This window comes from Orcinus orca, chromosome 6 (assembly GCF_937001465.1).
Source record: "Orcinus orca chromosome 6, mOrcOrc1.1, whole genome shotgun sequence".
Taxonomy (NCBI): domain Eukaryota; kingdom Metazoa; phylum Chordata; class Mammalia; order Artiodactyla; family Delphinidae; genus Orcinus; species Orcinus orca.
The window spans coordinates 38,665,805-38,682,591 of record NC_064564.1 but is presented as its reverse complement, the minus strand read 5'-3'; the positions used below and the strand labels follow the sequence as shown (position 1 = coordinate 38,682,591).

The 16,787-nt window shown below is 40.0% G+C and overlaps 1 protein-coding gene across 4 annotated transcripts; it reads right to left on the bottom strand.

Moving 5' to 3' along the window:
• Positions 1 to 1,752: 1,752 nt before the first annotated feature.
• Positions 1,753 to 15,378, bottom strand: QNG1 (Q-nucleotide N-glycosylase 1). Of its 4 annotated transcripts, XM_033415874.2 has the most exons (5): positions 14,537 to 15,071; positions 13,756 to 14,015; positions 7,827 to 8,022; positions 7,525 to 7,643; positions 2,807 to 2,941 (listed from the first exon to the last, which is right to left on the bottom strand). In XM_033415874.2, exons 1-4 carry the CDS (start codon positions 14,871 to 14,873, stop codon positions 7,573 to 7,575), a joined length of 864 nt encoding a protein of 287 aa, XP_033271765.1. In that variant the 5' UTR covers positions 14,874 to 15,071; the 3' UTR covers positions 2,807 to 2,941; positions 7,525 to 7,572. The 4 variants fall into 4 exon arrangements, with proteins under 4 accessions (XP_033271767.1, XP_033271766.1, XP_004285414.1 ...); XM_033415876.2 differs by lacking the exons at positions 7,525 to 7,643; positions 14,537 to 15,071 and adding an exon at positions 15,078 to 15,378 and having other exon boundaries at positions 1,753 to 2,941; XM_033415875.2 differs by lacking the exons at positions 7,525 to 7,643; positions 14,537 to 15,071 and adding an exon at positions 15,100 to 15,378 and having other exon boundaries at positions 1,753 to 2,941.
• Positions 15,379 to 16,787: the final 1,409 nt, after the last annotated feature.

The following is a 16,787-nucleotide window of genomic DNA, read 5'->3' as shown; positions in this document are numbered from 1 at the left end:
CATTAATTGTCTTTGAGATTAGCATGCACAATAAATCAACATAACCAGAAACCTTTCTAGATCCTATTTCTACATTCTCATCTTCTGGAACTTCAGGAGCTGTGGCTCCAAGTTCATTATGCTCCTCAGTCTATCCTGAAATCCATCAAGAGAGAAGTTCTCTCTGTGCAAGGCTCACACAACCAAGAATATTAGAATTAGAATATTACTATTTTGCAATCCCTAATGAAACAATAGATCTGGAAAGTGAGCATCATTGGCTGTTAAAACCATTAGGTGAATTGTTATTTAAATTCTTAGTCTGTATCAGGTATGAAAACTATAAAATCCATGCATGGTGACAAAAACTTGCTGTTTCTTAATATTCATCCACACTCCTTAGTTTAGCTGGTACCCAATGCCTGGAATAGAGAATAGTTCCCTGGCCTCCCTGGCAGTAAGTTGTGGTCATGTGACTAAGTTCTAGTCAGTGAAATGAAAGCAAAACTGCACGTGGTAACTGCTAGAGGCTTCCTGTCAACCCTTGCACTCTTCAACCTCATAGCTTCTTCAACCCTGCTGCCTAGATTAGAACGCAGACACCTTGGATGGCGAGTCCAGGCTATGCTCAGTGTAAACAAGAGAAAAGACAGCTGTGTCTTGGACATCAAGGAGCACCATACAGCCCTAAACTGCCTTCCCTGTCTTTTACATGATGGAGAAGTAAATGGGGAAAGCAGGAAGCCCAGAGCTGGCTGAGCCTGGAGGGGGAAGGAGAGGGGAGGAGAGGGAGAGGTGGGGAGGAGGGAGAAGAGGGAAAAGACAGGAAGCAGGGGAAAGGGTACAGCGGTGGGCAGGACAGGGAGAGGAGCAAGAAGGGCGACAGGAGAAGGAGCTGGGCCAGCCCTGAGGTCTAAGCAACTGTTCTGCTTACGCTTCCTGGAGCCTTGTAAGAGCGGGTTAAATTGGAAACTATTAACTATGATACTTTCTACAGAAAACTAATTCAAAATTATGGCAATAATAAGGTGCTGAGCTCATTATCTCAGGAATGAAGGCCATAGCTAGGTTGGACTCAGGCAGGGCAGGTTCAGGAGGGCTCTGGATCCACACAATCGTTACTACAGCTTCAGGTATCACATTTTAGGCAGAACATTGCTCAGAGGAAGAAGAGGGATCTTCTCCCATGGCCCCTTCTTAAAAGTGAAGAAACCTTTTCCCATAAGCCTCCCTGCAGACTTGCCCTCCAGTGTCACTGGCCAGAACTAGATTATATATCTATTATTAGAACAATCACAGGCAGAGAATAGGATTATCATGAATAATACACCATTCATATTAACTCGGGTCTATCTCCAGAACTGGGGACAAGATCACCTTCCCCTTAGTCACATAGGGGAGAGACAGATACAGGACCACTACTTCTGGCGGGGCAAGTTGTGCAGTACAGGACTCCAGGGGGCCCCACTCACATTCCCACTCATTGTCATTTGTAAAGCTATTATGACAAGTTTCCAGCAGATGGCAGTGAAGTGCTTGGAGAAAGGCCAGCTTTTTCTGATTCACACCAAGTCACAGTGAGGTGATAAGGTAGGTAACAAAAATCAAGATTATGTTAGAAGGGAGGTGGGGATGAAGGTGGGAGACGAGTGCTTGCTTGGTAGGTAATGAGAGTCCTGCAACATAAAGTAAATAGTCAAATTCATTGTAAACCTTTTAAAAATATGTGTGGTAAATTCTATTTTAATGAAATAATTCATTCCAGATTTAAGAGAAGTTTAAAAAATCTTTATTCAATAAATTCTAATATAGTTACTCCGAAGGAAAAAAAGAAAACTGGACAGATATCCTAATTGAAAATCATTATGTTTATCAATAAGAAGTTTTTAAAAATCTGTCAAGATTGATTTCTACAAGAGCAGCAGCATTCATACAGCAAAGACCCTACTTTCCCTCTCTCATATGTCAAATGATTAAGGTATATAGAAAATTATGACACCTTGAAAAAAGATACCAATTGAATGGATGAAATATTATTACCAAAGATCAATAACATTATAAGGCATGATTAATTTTAAGAAATCTGGGTAGGGAGGGTGGGAGGGAGGGAGACACAAGAGGGAAGAGATATGGGAACATATGTATATGTATAACTGATTCACTTTGTTATAAAGCAGAAACTAACACACCACTGTAAAGCAATTATACTCCAATAAAGATGTAAAAAAAAAAAGAAATCTGAGATTTAAAGAAAGCATTAAATTTCCTTTACTATTTCTGTCATGTATCCACAGAAAAGGAAAATATAGTTAGAACTAAACAAGCAAACAAAGGGAAAAGTTGGCAATACAGAGTGATATGTCAGGAAAAATATTTTAAGAGAGCCTGGGTAATCAATTTTCTTGTTGCTGTAACCTCTACCACCTTCTCTAATAACAAAGCAAAATTATACAAATAATTATGCGATATAAAAATGCAAGTTTTTAGGGCTTCCCTGGCGGCACAGTAGTTGAGAGTCCGCCTGCCGATGCAGGGGACACGGGTTCGTGCCCCGGTCTGGGAAGATCTCACATGCCGCGGAGCGGCTGGGCCCGTGAGCCATGGCCGCTGAGCCTGCGCGTCCGGAGCCTGTGCCCCGCAACGGGAGAGGTCACAACAGTGAGAGGCCCACATACCACAAAGAAAAAAAAAAAATGCAAGTTTTTTTTAGGATCAGTTTACACTGTGGGTCAATAATATATGCAACGTGTGCGATGAAATGGAATTCCTTTCATATCTTCCCTGTGATCACGGGCATAGTCCCATAAGAAATAATCCAGAAGAATGGAATTGATCTCTCCACTAGTTTTTTCATCCTTTTTTTCAGTAAGCTCCAGAAGACAATCCCGGATCAGCTCAACACACCAAAGTGAACACCCTCTGATTTCCACCTCTTGCCTACTCCCATACGAAAGCACTTCTCCTGAAAGGGAAAAAAGACAGAGCAAGAAGCACTAATAGTCAATGAAATGAAATCTACTCAAAACTTTACTATAGGACAAAACACAGTATTTAAATAGTACTGATTTTAAAATTGTAAATCTCAGATTTATTTTTGGTAATTTAAACCATTTCTAAACTCAGGCATTAATTCAAAATTGCAAGTTAAGTTCCACAAGGACAAGGATCATGTCTGGCTTAGTTGTCTCAATATTCCTAGGACCTAACCTAGCACCTTGCATATACTAGCTCCCCAATAAATAAAAAGTATGGGGTAACCATACTTTTTTTTTTTTTTGGCTATGCTGGGTCTTTGTTGCTGTGTGCAGGCTTTCTCCAGCGGCGAGCAGGGGCTACTTTTTGCTGCGGTGCGTGGGCTTCTCGTTGCAGTGGCTTCTCTTTGTTGCGGAGCACAGGCTCTAGGCACGCGGGCTGCAGTAGTTGTGGCACGCAGGCTCAGTAGTTGTAGCTCGTGGGCTCTAGAGTGCAGGCTCAGTAGTTGTGGCACACAGGCTTAGTTGCTCCGCAGCATGTGGGATCTTCCCGGACCAGGGCTTGAACTCATGTCCCCTGCATTGGCAGGTGGATTCTTAACCACTGCACCACCAGGGAAGTCCCTAACCATACATTTTAAAATATGACAGCAAGATTATTAAATTACTTTTAGAGAAGATTTAAATTTTGGGTTTAATGTCAGGAAAAATAAAAACATTATTGCAAAATCTGGAGGACTCCTAGGGGGCCAAATAAACAGTACCTCCCTTCCCCACTTAACACTGTCTTGGGGACATGCCAGGTACATCAAGGAAAACTTAGGAAATCAAAGTTCTTAGCTTGAGCAAGGAAAACCATCATCATTCTTCGGATTTAGGATCCTTGAGAGCTTGTTTGGAGGTTCTAGCAGGGGAGCGCAGCTACTCGTATACCCTTGACCAAAGAACGGTCCTCCTCTATCAGGGAAGGTCGTCCTCTTCCACCGAGCGCGCAGCTTCAGGAGGGACGCACATGGAGCGGTGAGGGAGGAAGGGGACACCTGCCTAGCCAGCCAGATCAGCCGAATCAACCCTGGCCATCAATGGGGTGACAGATGTCGTAGCCTGACTGCCCTCACATCCTGGATTCAGGATCCTTTAGTCAGCTCTGCCTGAATATGGAGCCGCGAGCTCCTATAGGACCTGCAGTATATTCAGCACCCATCTCCAGGGTATATCTGATCCTGCAGGGTGGGCGCTGGCAGTGCTTTGCCAGGGAGACTACAGTTGGGCTCATCAACTCAACTGCCTATAAAGATAAACCAGATAGAGTAAGTGGATGCAGCTGCCAGATGCAAACTGTGGTGAGCTAGAGAGCATGTGCTGCCCCGTGTAAAGGTAAACCCAATGTACCTATATTTCTCTACTCTTACAAGAGAAGCCAGAAAGTTGATTTTCATGTGAAATCTCCTATTTGTCAAGTGCTGATAACTAATTAAAAATCACTTAAAACACTGTTCAAGCCAAACAAAACACATCTGCAAGCTAAATTTGGCCTCTGGCCACCAATCTGTACCCTTGCACAGAGCTTCACAGTACCTGAGAGGCCTTGTGATCCACTGAGACCTAGGGAAAATACCCTAGCCCCATTGAGTTCCACTCTGTCACCTAGGATCTTAAATAGTGTCCCCTCCATCCATCTCTCCCTGATCCCTGGGGCAGGTGGAAGAACAGACACTGGCTGTGTCCCTCCATTTCCTTTGCCCCAGGTGCCAGCATACAAATCCATTCTTCAGTTCTCTTGCTAATCAACTCCTTCAAACTTGACTATCAACTTGCCAGATTTGCCAAATCAACCATGACAGTGAATTTGGAGGTAGATACCACACCCAAGTGGAGCCATTAGATAAGACCACTGCCCCAGCTAACAGCTTGACTGCAACCTTGAGCCAGATGCACTCAGTTAAGCAGCACCCAAATTCCTGATCCATAGAAACTGTGAGATAATGTTTGTTACTTTAAGTCATTAAATATGAGCAAAATTTGTTACACAGTAACAAATAACTGTAGAGTTGAACTGTGTTTCCCCCCACCCTCCCCGCCCCCAAAATACATTCGAGTCCTAACTCCTGGTACCTGTGGATGTGGCCTTACTCGTAAAGAGCCTCTACAGATGTAATCAAGTTAAGATGAGGTCATAACTGTGTTAGGATGGGCCTTCAATGCCATGACTGCTGTCCTCATTAAAAAAAGGAGAGGATACGAAGAGACAGAGGACACACAGTGAAGAAAGCCATGGTTGGAGTGATGCAGCTACAAAGCTAAGGAATGCCAAGGACTGCTGGCAGCCACCAGAAGCTAGGAAGAGGCAAAGAAAGATTCTTCCCAACACCCTTCAGAGGGATCAAGCATGGCCCTGCAAACACCTTGATTTCAGACTTCTAGCCTCCAGAGACATGAGAGAATATATTTCTGTTGTTTTAAGCCATCAAGTTTGTCATAATTTGTTATGTCAGCCATAAGGAAACAAAGTAACTAATACAGCAACTTATAGTATGGAACAGGACATGGACTTTGAAACAGAAAAAGAATGAAACCATTTGAGAGGACTGACATAGATTAGAGTCAGGGAAGGTAATTTGGCCAACATATTAGGCCTAAAAGTCAGGCTTAGAATCACAATGAAGAATCTAATTTAAGCCAAACTGCATTGTCAGTCTTTATAGCTAGCTAAAAAATATGCCTTTGGCAAAGAGATGGGCTAAAGATAAAATGAACAGAAATCTAGGTAGGTAAATGAACAGAAATCTAAGTAGGTCTTCCAAGGGCTGCCCTACCCAGAAGAGAAGAGAAGAATTATATGTGTAGCATATCCTCAAGTTTGGAAAAAGTATCACTGGATATCAGTTAAGGAAGTTTCTACCTCATCTAATCAAGCCACCTGGTTCTAGATTTCACTTAAGATAATCTTTAGGGACTTCCCTGGTGGTCCAGTGGTTAAGACTCCATGCTCCCAATTCAGGGGGCCCGGGTTCAATCCCCAGTCAGGGAACTAGATTCCGCACGCTGCAACTAAGAGCTCGCATGCTGCAACCAAAAGAGCCCACATGCCGCAACTAAAAGAGCCCACATGCCGCAACTAAGACCCAGCGCAGCCAAATAAATAAATATTAAAAAAAATTTTTTTTAATCAGTGTCCTAGACTTATGTGTGCTCCTTTATATTTATAGGTTCTATCAATGTTTCTCCTCTAGTTTGCTAGTAAAGTACTTTTTTGGGGAAAAAAAAGTCCAACTTTGCTTAAATAAACTAAGAGGCAAGGGAATTTGCTCCCCCTATGACAAACTAGCGAAGGATAGTTTGAAGCTGGATGTAATAAGAGGCAGTAACAGCTGCAGCTGCACATCTGGAAAAGAGCCTCTGGAGGTGAAATGGATGGAAGAAGAAAATTCAGACAACTCTGTACAACTATGCTGGGTGATCCCTTCTCACCAGAGTTTTTCTCACAGTAGCAGAGACAACTGGGTGCTCTAAAAACTCAGGAGAAGGAGACGGACAAAGCATGGAGAGTTAAGAAAAGCTATGTGGAAGAGGTAACATTTGAACTAAGCCTTTGTGGATGTGTAGGATTTGAATTGAAAAAAAGAAAATCTGGGTGAGGGAAACCAAGCAAGAGTGTGTTTAGAGATAGGAATGAACATTCTATATGTTGGCCAAAAAAAAGATCAGCTGAATATGGCTGTATGTAAAAGCCCTGACTGCTCAATGTTGTCCCTTTTAAAGGTATCCAACAATTAATGACCCCAGACATGAGCAATGTGACATAAAATAGCTTGTTATTTTTCAAATGAGGAAATGGGCAAAACAGATTGCCCAAGGCTGCATAAAAACCTGGTAGAAGCAATCATAGGAATAATGGTACTTTTATATCCTGTGCTATTCTTATTTTGGGTGATTGAAATCTATTTCACAAGAGAAAATTAGTCAATCATAAAAACTACTTCTTTTAAAAATAAAGAAAAAAGTAGCTGAAAATACTGTACCTAAAAGAGAAATTAACATGAAAATTGTACAGTATAATTATTTTCCTTATACAAAGAAATGTTTAAAAAACAAAAAGCTACTTTTCATACAAACACAATTATCTATACTCACATATTATAATAAGGCTCCCACTCTTGAGAATCAATAATCAAACCCAATAACGGCAAATAAATAAGCCTAGGAAAGTGACCAACTTGTGCAAGATAAGCCAGTGACAGACCTTGGAGCCTCCTAATGCAAAATCCAGTACATATTACCTATCTCTCTGCCCACCTTTTTTTTTTTTTTTTTTTTTGCGGTACGCGGGCCTCTCACTGTTGTGGCCTCTCCCGTTGTGGAGCACAGGCTCTGGACGCACAGGCTCAGCGGCCATGGCTCACGGGCCCAGCCGCTCCACGGCATGTGGGATCTTCCCGGACCGGGGCACGAACCCGTGTCCCCTGCATCAGCAGGCGGACTCTCAACCACTGCGCCACCAGGGAAGCCCTCAGCCCACCTTTTATTTCACAGTGTAGTGTGCTCTTCAGCTTAGCACGCTTTAAATACAAACCTGAACTGTCTTAGTGTTGCACACCTTCACATGACATAAATTTAGGTTTCATTTTATTATAAGACTCTGAAATGATGATGTCCAAATAGTGTGATTTCCAACAATATCAATATTCCACACTGTAAACAACAAAAAGCAATTTTCTTTGTAATTTAATTGTCCCTGCATTCTTCTTTACATGTGCTTTTAACAGTAATAGTGTTTTGTTTTGTTTTGTTTTTTAAGGAAAGAAGACCTTTTGTGAAAGAAACTAGACAAAGACACAACATATAACAAAGAATGGCTTAATTAAGCTGGCAAACCTTTGAGAAGTTTCTCCAGTAGTTCGTCAGAGTATTTCAGGGCTCCCAGGTAAACAAGAACCTGAGGTAATCTATAGTCAGCAAACATGGTGATTCTGGAGATGTCCTTAAAGCAGCCGTCTCCTTTTCCCTCTAATACACTCCACGTATCTGCCACAAGGATTTGGGCCCGTTTGTAAAAAGAAATTCTTTTCCCCTGATGAATGAGGAGAATATAAATGTTACTTGGGTATGTGAAAGCTTTATGTATGCTGTTAAAAAAAAGGCACACATAGAAAACATTTTTCAAGGGTGGAATAATCTTACTCTTTGGTAAGAATTTATAGGCCTTTTACAGAAGAAAAGAAGGGGTCTAATAAATACTAAGTTATCTCTATCACTCCAAATTTACTTCCTATATTTTTCAAAGCACATAAAATACAATTTATGGAATCATGGCACTATTTAGTGTTCTTTTTCAATGACATTACTTCATATACATATTTCCGTGTCACTATAATCCACCTGCTTGCTATTGTTAAGGGCTAGATAGCATTTCTTTAGAAAGTTTCTTAAGTTAAAAAATATATGTTTTTCTGATTGCAACATAAATCACATTAATTGTATAAAATATGGAAGAGTATAAAGAAGAAAATACTCATTCCTAAATTCACCTCTGAAGAGAATTACAACATCCATTTTTTAATGTTTCCTTTCAGATAAAATGATTAACTTATTTCAGAGATAAAGACAAAACTGATCAGCAGCTATAATTTATCAAGTCTACCCTTTTTGGAAATGGTCCAAGTTAATATGTAAGTCCATATAACAAAATTAGTTACCAATTATATTTATACATGGAAGAAACAAATTTAACCAGGCATTATAAGATAATGGGTCATAATTTAACTCAAAAATTCTCTATAGGGACTTCCATGGTGGTCCAGTGGTTAACACTCCATGCTCCCAATGCAGGGGGCCTGGGTTCAATCCCTGGTCAGGGAACTAGATCCCACATGCCACAACTAAAGATCCCATGTGCCGCAACTAAGACCCCGGTGCAGCCAAATAAATAAATAAATTTTTTAAAACTCTCTATAAAACTACAAATGCTCATTAGCTTTCACTATGGAAAAACAGATAATTACAGTCTACTCCTAGTCCTAACACCAATGCTAATAACCTCAAATCATCTTTTATAACTGCTAGTCTGCTAAATGTGAATAATCAGTATCACTGGCTCCCAAAATATATTCTGACCACCTTGGAGAATGTTTAAATAAGTAAATGACATAAAGAAGTAAATAAAAAATGAAATTAAATTCTTCAAGGAAAGACTCCATATAAAAATTCTTTAAGATGATAATATAGATTCCTTTATTTACTAAAAAAACCTCCAATGCTACACTGTCCTAATGAGAAATAACCTAATATTCCTTAACCTTAAGGTATACCTCTTACAATCAATCCAGACTTACTTTTACTAAATAAACTAAATTTCATTTCTTTTTTTTTTTTAAACTAAATTTTCTAAGGCCACCACTAAAAAAGCGGGTATCTTGTTTTCTAGGGCAAACACATACACTCATTTTTTTGACATCGTGTAAAGACTGTAAATTACACTGAGTGCTGGGGGAACAAATCACCACTAAGAAATATCCCTATATCATTTGCTAATAATCTATATTCTCAAACCTATCAAAATATGACAACCTGGCAGCTGTTCCTCTATATACACTGGACTTATATATGGTAACTAGGTTTCTAATTCAAGTCTACTTTATTAAGCAGCAAGGCATAAAACTTAATTGGCAAAATAAAACTGTTTCAAACAAAATTATTACATCATAATATTTACTATGATAGAAGCTACTTTCTCCTATTTTTAACAAGATTCATAGAGCAAACTGGAAAAATCTAGGAACCAGACTTATATAACAAAATCAGTGCTGGCATCTAACAAAACATAAATTGTCACATCATGAGCACTGTTTCCATGGTAGCCAACTAGTATCACAAGGATTAGATTATAATACCCTAAAATGAAAACAAAAACAAATTCAAGCAAGGAATCTAAAAATAAACTCAAATCACCTATAAAACATTTTCTTAACAAGCTGATATGGTTTTTAGTAATGAAATAATTTTAGTAATAAAATTCTACATCTGTAAAATATTAACTGATATCACTGAAAATACAGTAAATCCCCAAATAACAATTACCCTATATTTCCATAATATTGCTTTGTGAATAAAATATTTTCAAAATAGTACCTTTATAAAGTAATTACCAGTGTAAAACTCTATAACCATGAGTTGATTTTCTGCAACAAACTTATTATGAACAAATTAGAAAGGTCAAAAATTACAAATGCTTAAGAGTAACATAAAATGTTATCAATTAAAATATCAGAAAAGCTCATGCTTTTCATGTATATTTATCAGTACATCAGCGTAAAGGAAGCCAATCTATTAATTAGGACTTTTATATAGCTACTGAATAGTCTAAATCAGAGTCACTTGAAGAGCTTAAAAAAAATAGTACTTTTACCCATAGATCAGAATCTTTGAGGATGGTGCTTTGGAAATGTATCTGAATTCTGAAGCTTCCTAACTGATTCTGGGGCACAGCCAGGTTGGGAAATCACTGATCTAAAACTGTCTCATTTAGACAAATTTTCTAATTTCATTAATTTGTTCATAATATCTAAAAATGAATAATAATCGCAGTAACTAAATAAACATTAAAAACAATTGTAACTATTTTTATGTAACTTGCTGAAGATTAAAAAATACAGCAACCAAAAAAAAAAAAAAATACAGCAACCAATACCACGACCATATTACGAAGGAGCAGGGAAAAGGGCATTCCAATATGCTGTGGCTGATCATCTTTCTGGAGAAGAGTTACCATTTTTATGTATCACAAGCTTGAAAATCCTGGCCATGCTCTGACTCAGTAATCCCATTACTAGGAATCCATCCTAAGAAAATATTATGGGTGTGAACTGTTGTCAGTATTGCTTATTATTATATAAAACTGAAAACAATAAGATACAAAATTTAATTTAAAAACTAAAACTGTGTATCACAATTATTCTGGTAAAATAGTTCGGGCAAATAATTATGGTAATGTACATCCATATGGTGGAATACTGTATTTAAAAATAGTAGTATGGAAAAAAAAGTGTGCTGTGAAAGAATTTTTATTGACATAGATGCTCATAATATGTTAAATTTTAAAACAGTTTGTATAGCATAACTCTCCCCCACTCATATGTATACACATTCACACACACAGAGAAAAAGACCAAATTGTGAACAGTGGTTACCTCTTGGCAGAATAAAGACTGCTCCTCTGTACCTTCCAAATTCTGTATTAATTTGTTTTACTTTTGCAATTAGAAAATTTTAAAATATGGATTAAAAGACATTTGATTTTAGCACTTTCTGAATTCAGAAGCAGCGCCCAAACTTAATTAGAATTCCTTTAGACTTGGAATTAATTGAGCAAAGTGCTCTAACTATTTATATATCTTTTAAATGAATATGCAAAAGTAACTGTAAATTAACTAATCAAAGGGTTAAGTGAACACCCACTACATGCTCAGTGTTATGTTAGGAATCATATGGCTTTCAGAAATATAGTGCTTTTGAGTAACAATAATGATAATCTTATGAAAAAATTCATGAAAAAATATAATACTCCTTTAGGAAAGTGTTAAAAGGTTTAGGTTTGATTTTTGTTACATTTTGGGGATATTTCTGTAAGAATGTATTTTAGAAATAAATACTGATGGGAAATGGTTCAGGTACTAATTTTCATTTAAAATGTATCAGCCTTAAAATTAATCTATATCCTGGTACAGTTTTTAACTGAACTTTTCAGCATACATAACAAATCAAAAGAAAGCACTATGCTGTAAATAAAAGAGAAATTCAACAAATGCTTACTAAATCAACACCATAATCTACCAAAAAAATCACTCCTTTCTTTCACAAAGACAAAAATTCAGGACAACTTGAAAGTAAATAAACTACATGGTGTCCTGAATTCATTCCATCCTGAAGTCATGTTAGATTTAATCTCAGCCCTTCTTGTACAACAACCATGTCAGTTCTGGAATACACAAGAGTCTTAGCCACATTAATGGCAGTTTGATTTATTTTATACACTGTTTAATATATTTATAAATGGTCGGAATGATGGACCAAGGAACCTGATCCAAATTTCCTGAAAAACAAGGTTGAAATGACATACTTTGAAGACAAAGATAAATCTCAAAGTACCCTCTGCATTAGTAAAATGGTTCCTCAGAAGAGAATAAAGTTCAACAGTGGCCTAGGGCCTCTTTTCTAAGAACTGCCTCTGTCCGGCCCATTCAGTCCTCGCCCAGGAGTTTTAGAACCCAGAGGAAGTTTCTCCCTCTCTCCCTGATGGCTGAAGTGATAAAATGCAAAATTCATGGACCTTTTCTACTTCATGGAGAAAGCTGGTCTGCAGTAAAGGAAAAATGGAGTCAAGAGAAACAAAGAAGAGAGACTGAATCCTGATGGCATTGAGTCCCTGATCCTGGATGTTTATCCCCAGTACCTATCCCCAAATTCTTTTTGCTTAAGTTTTTTCTTGTTTTGTGTCTGTCAGTTGCAATTAAAAGAATCTTAACATACATAATCAGGCATCTCTCACTTTACAGCAGAATTGAAAAGCTAGCTATTTCTTGACTAAATGACCTAAGATACACTAGTTAACCTTTTCTTTTTTCAGACTTTGGTTCTTGGTCTGCAAACAGGACTGTAATGTTCCTTGTCCCTAGGTCCCACAGAGTTGTTCTGTGGATCAAATGAGAGTGTCTGTGCAAACACCTTGTAAATCATAAAGAATGATTTGAACAATATTACTGGTAATTTTAGTTGTAGAATTGTGATTACAAAAGGGTAGCTTCAAAATTTTAAGTTGACACAAGTATTCATTAACTTAGTCAATAGATTTACATTATATGATCCCCCTGAAGTTGCTTTCAATTCTACGTCACAGTTAAAATAAACAGTGATAACAAATTCTAAAAGAATTATACAAAAGCAAAATCCAGGTGTACACTGGGAGAGTACACAAAATGTTCACCTTTTTTTTTTTATTTTTTTCACCCTTTTAAAAGAACGCCTATTTAAACTTTTTTGTACCATAAAGCAAATAATACTGTTAAAGTACCCTGTGTATGAAAAAGAAAACACACAGTATATATACATTAGAACTCTGCAAGAAATATTTTTTATTAGAGAGAATTTAGTATACATCCTGATTTTCATCCAATGAAGTAAATTTTTTGAAGTACTAAAAGGACCTCACTATCCCTAAGTGACAACATCATGTTGAAGGTCTAGTGTTAATTCAGGTTTGAAACATTTTTAAAGGACAGAATAAAGAGAATACACTGATTAGAAAACATTAAGAAAAGTAATATCTTTGAAACACTACTTAATAATTTTGTTATTGTTCCTTTGTTCCACATGAAAAAAAATTCCAAAATTTAAATTTTTATTCTCAAAAGGAATTCTGGAAGTAAAAGAATTAACTATGAGAAGATAATTAAAGAACTCTAAAATGGCCAACAGGGGCTTCCCTAGTGGCACAGCGATTAAGAATCCGCCTGACAATGTAGGGGACACGGGTTTGAGCCCTGGTCCGGGAAGATCCCACATGCCACGGAGCAACTAAGCCCGTGTGCCACAACTACTGAGCCTGCGCTACAGAGCCCGTGAGCCACAGCTACTGAGCCCGTGTGCCACAACTACTGAAGCCCGCGCGCCTAGAGCCCGTGCTCCGCAACAAGAGAAGCCACTGCAATGAGAAGCCCGCGCACTGCAACGAAGACCCAATGCTGCCAAAAAATAAATAAGTATATTTTAAAAAATAAAAAAAATTAAATGGCCAACAGAAGCAACTCACCTCAAACTGAGTCACATCTCTATAAGAAGGAAAGCTTTCAACTACCAGGTGCAATAACTTCTGAGCACTTTTATCACTTTTTCGGACACAATTAAGAAAAGAGCCTTCAAATTTCTCAAGCAGAATTTTCCCGGTTTCATTGAGAATCCGATGCCTCTCTTCTATCAAAGGCATGGGGACGTCTGTATCAGAACGGAGTATATGCCGAACCTCATCCAGGGTAACTGTGGCATAGTACGAAGCACTAGTTATTGGTATCCCTTGGGGAGAAAAGAAAAGGCATTGGAATAACGTCATACATTTATATTCATTAGGCCCTTGCTATTGCAACACAATTAAAATGAAACTGCATAATTGTTACAGGAATGCAGTAAAAGTGGATGAGTAATTAAAAATCTGAAGCAGATCCCTCATTCTCTATTTGCTTGTCTGTATTTATTCATCCACTTCTAACAATTGTAATATTACATCAGATGTATTTTGACTGTGTAAAATGTGTTATAATTTCTGCCCTTTGTTCCTCAGATGCCATCAAAGTGGCATTCTTTAGAAAACTGACTTTGACTTATCTGTGACAATGATAAATATTAGAATCATTTCCCACTGAATAAAGATTTCATGCCAGCCTCTTCTCATACTTTTAAGCAGAGGTACCGGCAGTGAAGAACTTCAATTTCGCCTTATCAACACATTATTCCATCTCCCAACCCGCTCTGTGGGACCCTCCCACTAAACTGAAACCTCAAAGCTGCTGGGTCTGACCGGGAGAAGAGGCACCAACCTTCGTCCAGGGCTCTGTTGACCGCGGCGCACAGGGACCAGTACCCACTGTACGTTTTCCCCCCGTACCCCACCAGACATCTGTGCTCGTCACTCTCCGACCAGAAGGAGAAGTTGAGCGTGTCTGTCACGAACACCCAGTTAACGGCGGCCTCGTCCGCCGCCTTGGGGTTCAGCTCATGAAGGGCCTTCCAGGCCCCAACGCGCAGCTCGGGCCCCGCGGCCTTGGCCAGCAGAAGCTCGGCCACCCTCCGCACGCCTCCGCCGTCAATGAACACATCTCGACTGTTCTCCGCAATGAATTCTGCGGACTCCCTGGGAGGCAGAAGCCCGTCCATCCGCCCCTCCCCTGTGGAAAGGGAACCGACGCTTTCGCCCGCAGGCCGGCCAAACTCTCTTCCCTCTCTAGCTGGGGCAAGGGCCAGGGTCCCCTACGACTCTGCCTCCCTTTCCACCGCGGGATCGCTGCCCTAAAAGGCACCCGCCCTCTCAGAGAGGCTAGCAAAACCGACTGGGCCCGGCCCCGACAGCCAAAGCCGTACCAGACTGGGGAACTGTGCATACCGCTGCGCTGCGCAGCGCGCCAGCCCGAGGCCGCAGGCACTTCCGGGAGGGCGGCCCCGCCCACTCGCGCCGGGGCGCACTCCCGGGACCCGCTTCCGCTTCTGAAGGTCTGGAAACCGCCTCGAAGCGTCCGGCGCGCCCTTGCTGGGAGTTGCCCACTCCGAGACGTGGGGCTTGGCTGTTTTGCCCGTGCTCCCCCCTCCCTCGGGCAGGTGGGCCTGCGTCCGCCGCCGTGGCCCGAGTGGCGATGATTCCGACCGGTGTACTGCGTTGCCCTCACTTGGCTCCCGCCCCTCCCCTCTCCACGGAGGGCGAAGTCTAGGCAAGATATCCGTGGCGACGCCCTGCATCCGGGTTCCTGGAACGCGAGGAGCTTTATGGCCGCGGGTTTCGGTATGGGGGGCCGAGCCACCCCTAGACTACGACACGGGTTGGCGGTCCCGCCACCCCCACCCACATGTCCCAGGCAGGCCACTTCTTCATTTTGCTGAATCCTGGCCCATTTGGAGGTTTAGGATTAGTTGGAATGTTTGGAGAAATGGATGAGGAAACAAGTGTATTAAATCGTTAAATTAATATTATGTGCCTGGATTTGTGCTTAGATACCGAATCCCATTTAGTCTACGGCCGTGTCAAAAGCAGCAATCGTAATCCCTATTTGTGCAAGAGAAGCTGAGTGATTCAGTGCTTACTTCCTGGTCATGTCAGTGGTCTGGGCTGAGATTCCATCTCCAAGTCAAAGGCACTTTCCACGAACCAAGCTCACCAGTGCCAACCATCCTGGTCAAGTAAGGGACTATGTCAGTGGCTCTAGTCAACTGAAGAGACGTTATTATAAAATATAAGTATCACCTTACAGCCCCAAACTTAAAAAAGCAAAACAAAAACGCACACAAACCTTCTAGTAGTATAAGGAGAGAGGTTTAGGAGTCAGTTTAGCGATGATCCAAGTTTGCCTCGTGATGAAATTTTGGTATAGAGGCATGTATTTTTTTCCCCTTCAGAGACTTAAATCTCCATGGATCATATAAAACGTTCACATCTTTGAAAATCACCCATTAAAAATAATCATCAGTAGTCATCTCTAGTTATTGAATTGGGGGAGTATTTGGAACTTTAAGTCTGACAACTGTGCCTTTAGAGAAGCAGAACATTCTTCATCCCTGCAGTTTCTTCATTTGGATAAGAAAAAGGAACTTTAAGAGCTTCACTACGATTTGCTCTTCCAGAAAAAGTCACTAGTACAGTAATACGGTTGTTGAATAAATGTCAGCCTGTTGACTACCCCAGCAGTTGTAAGTCTGGGGAGTCAAAGAAGTTGATTAGTAGGGAGTTCCCTGGCGGTCCAGTGGTTAGGACTTGATGCTTTCACTGCCACGGCCCCAGATTCAATCCCTGGTCCGGAACTAACATACTGCAAGCCATGTGGCCAAAGGAAAAAAAAGTTGATTGATTAACAAGAAAATTTAGCAATCTATGAAAGAATCCAAGAGGTTAAATAATTTAGGCCATTTTCTTATACTGAGGCTTGTTGACCAAAAAAAAAAAAGTCAAAATTCTACTATGTTCAGGCTATTGAGTGAGACATAAGAGTAGTATAAACAAAAGTAAAACATGCTTCCTTCTCTCAAGGAACTTGTTAAGATAAAGCATAAACTTTTCGTGTATAAGAGGAGTTGTTTTTTTTT

Coding starts and splice junctions, on each gene's coding strand:
- QNG1 (XM_004285366.3), bottom strand. CDS start 14,873: ATGGACGGGCTTCTGCCTCCCAGGGAGTCCGCAGAATTCATTGCGGAG. Junction 8,023..13,755: donor GAGATGTGACTCAGTTTGAG/GTGAGTTGCTTC, acceptor CTCATTCATCAG/GGGAAAAGAATTTCTTTTTA. Junction 2,942..7,826: donor ACTGGAGAAACTTCTCAAAG/GTTTGCCAGCTT, acceptor TTTCCCTTTCAG/GAGAAGTGCTTTCGTATGGG.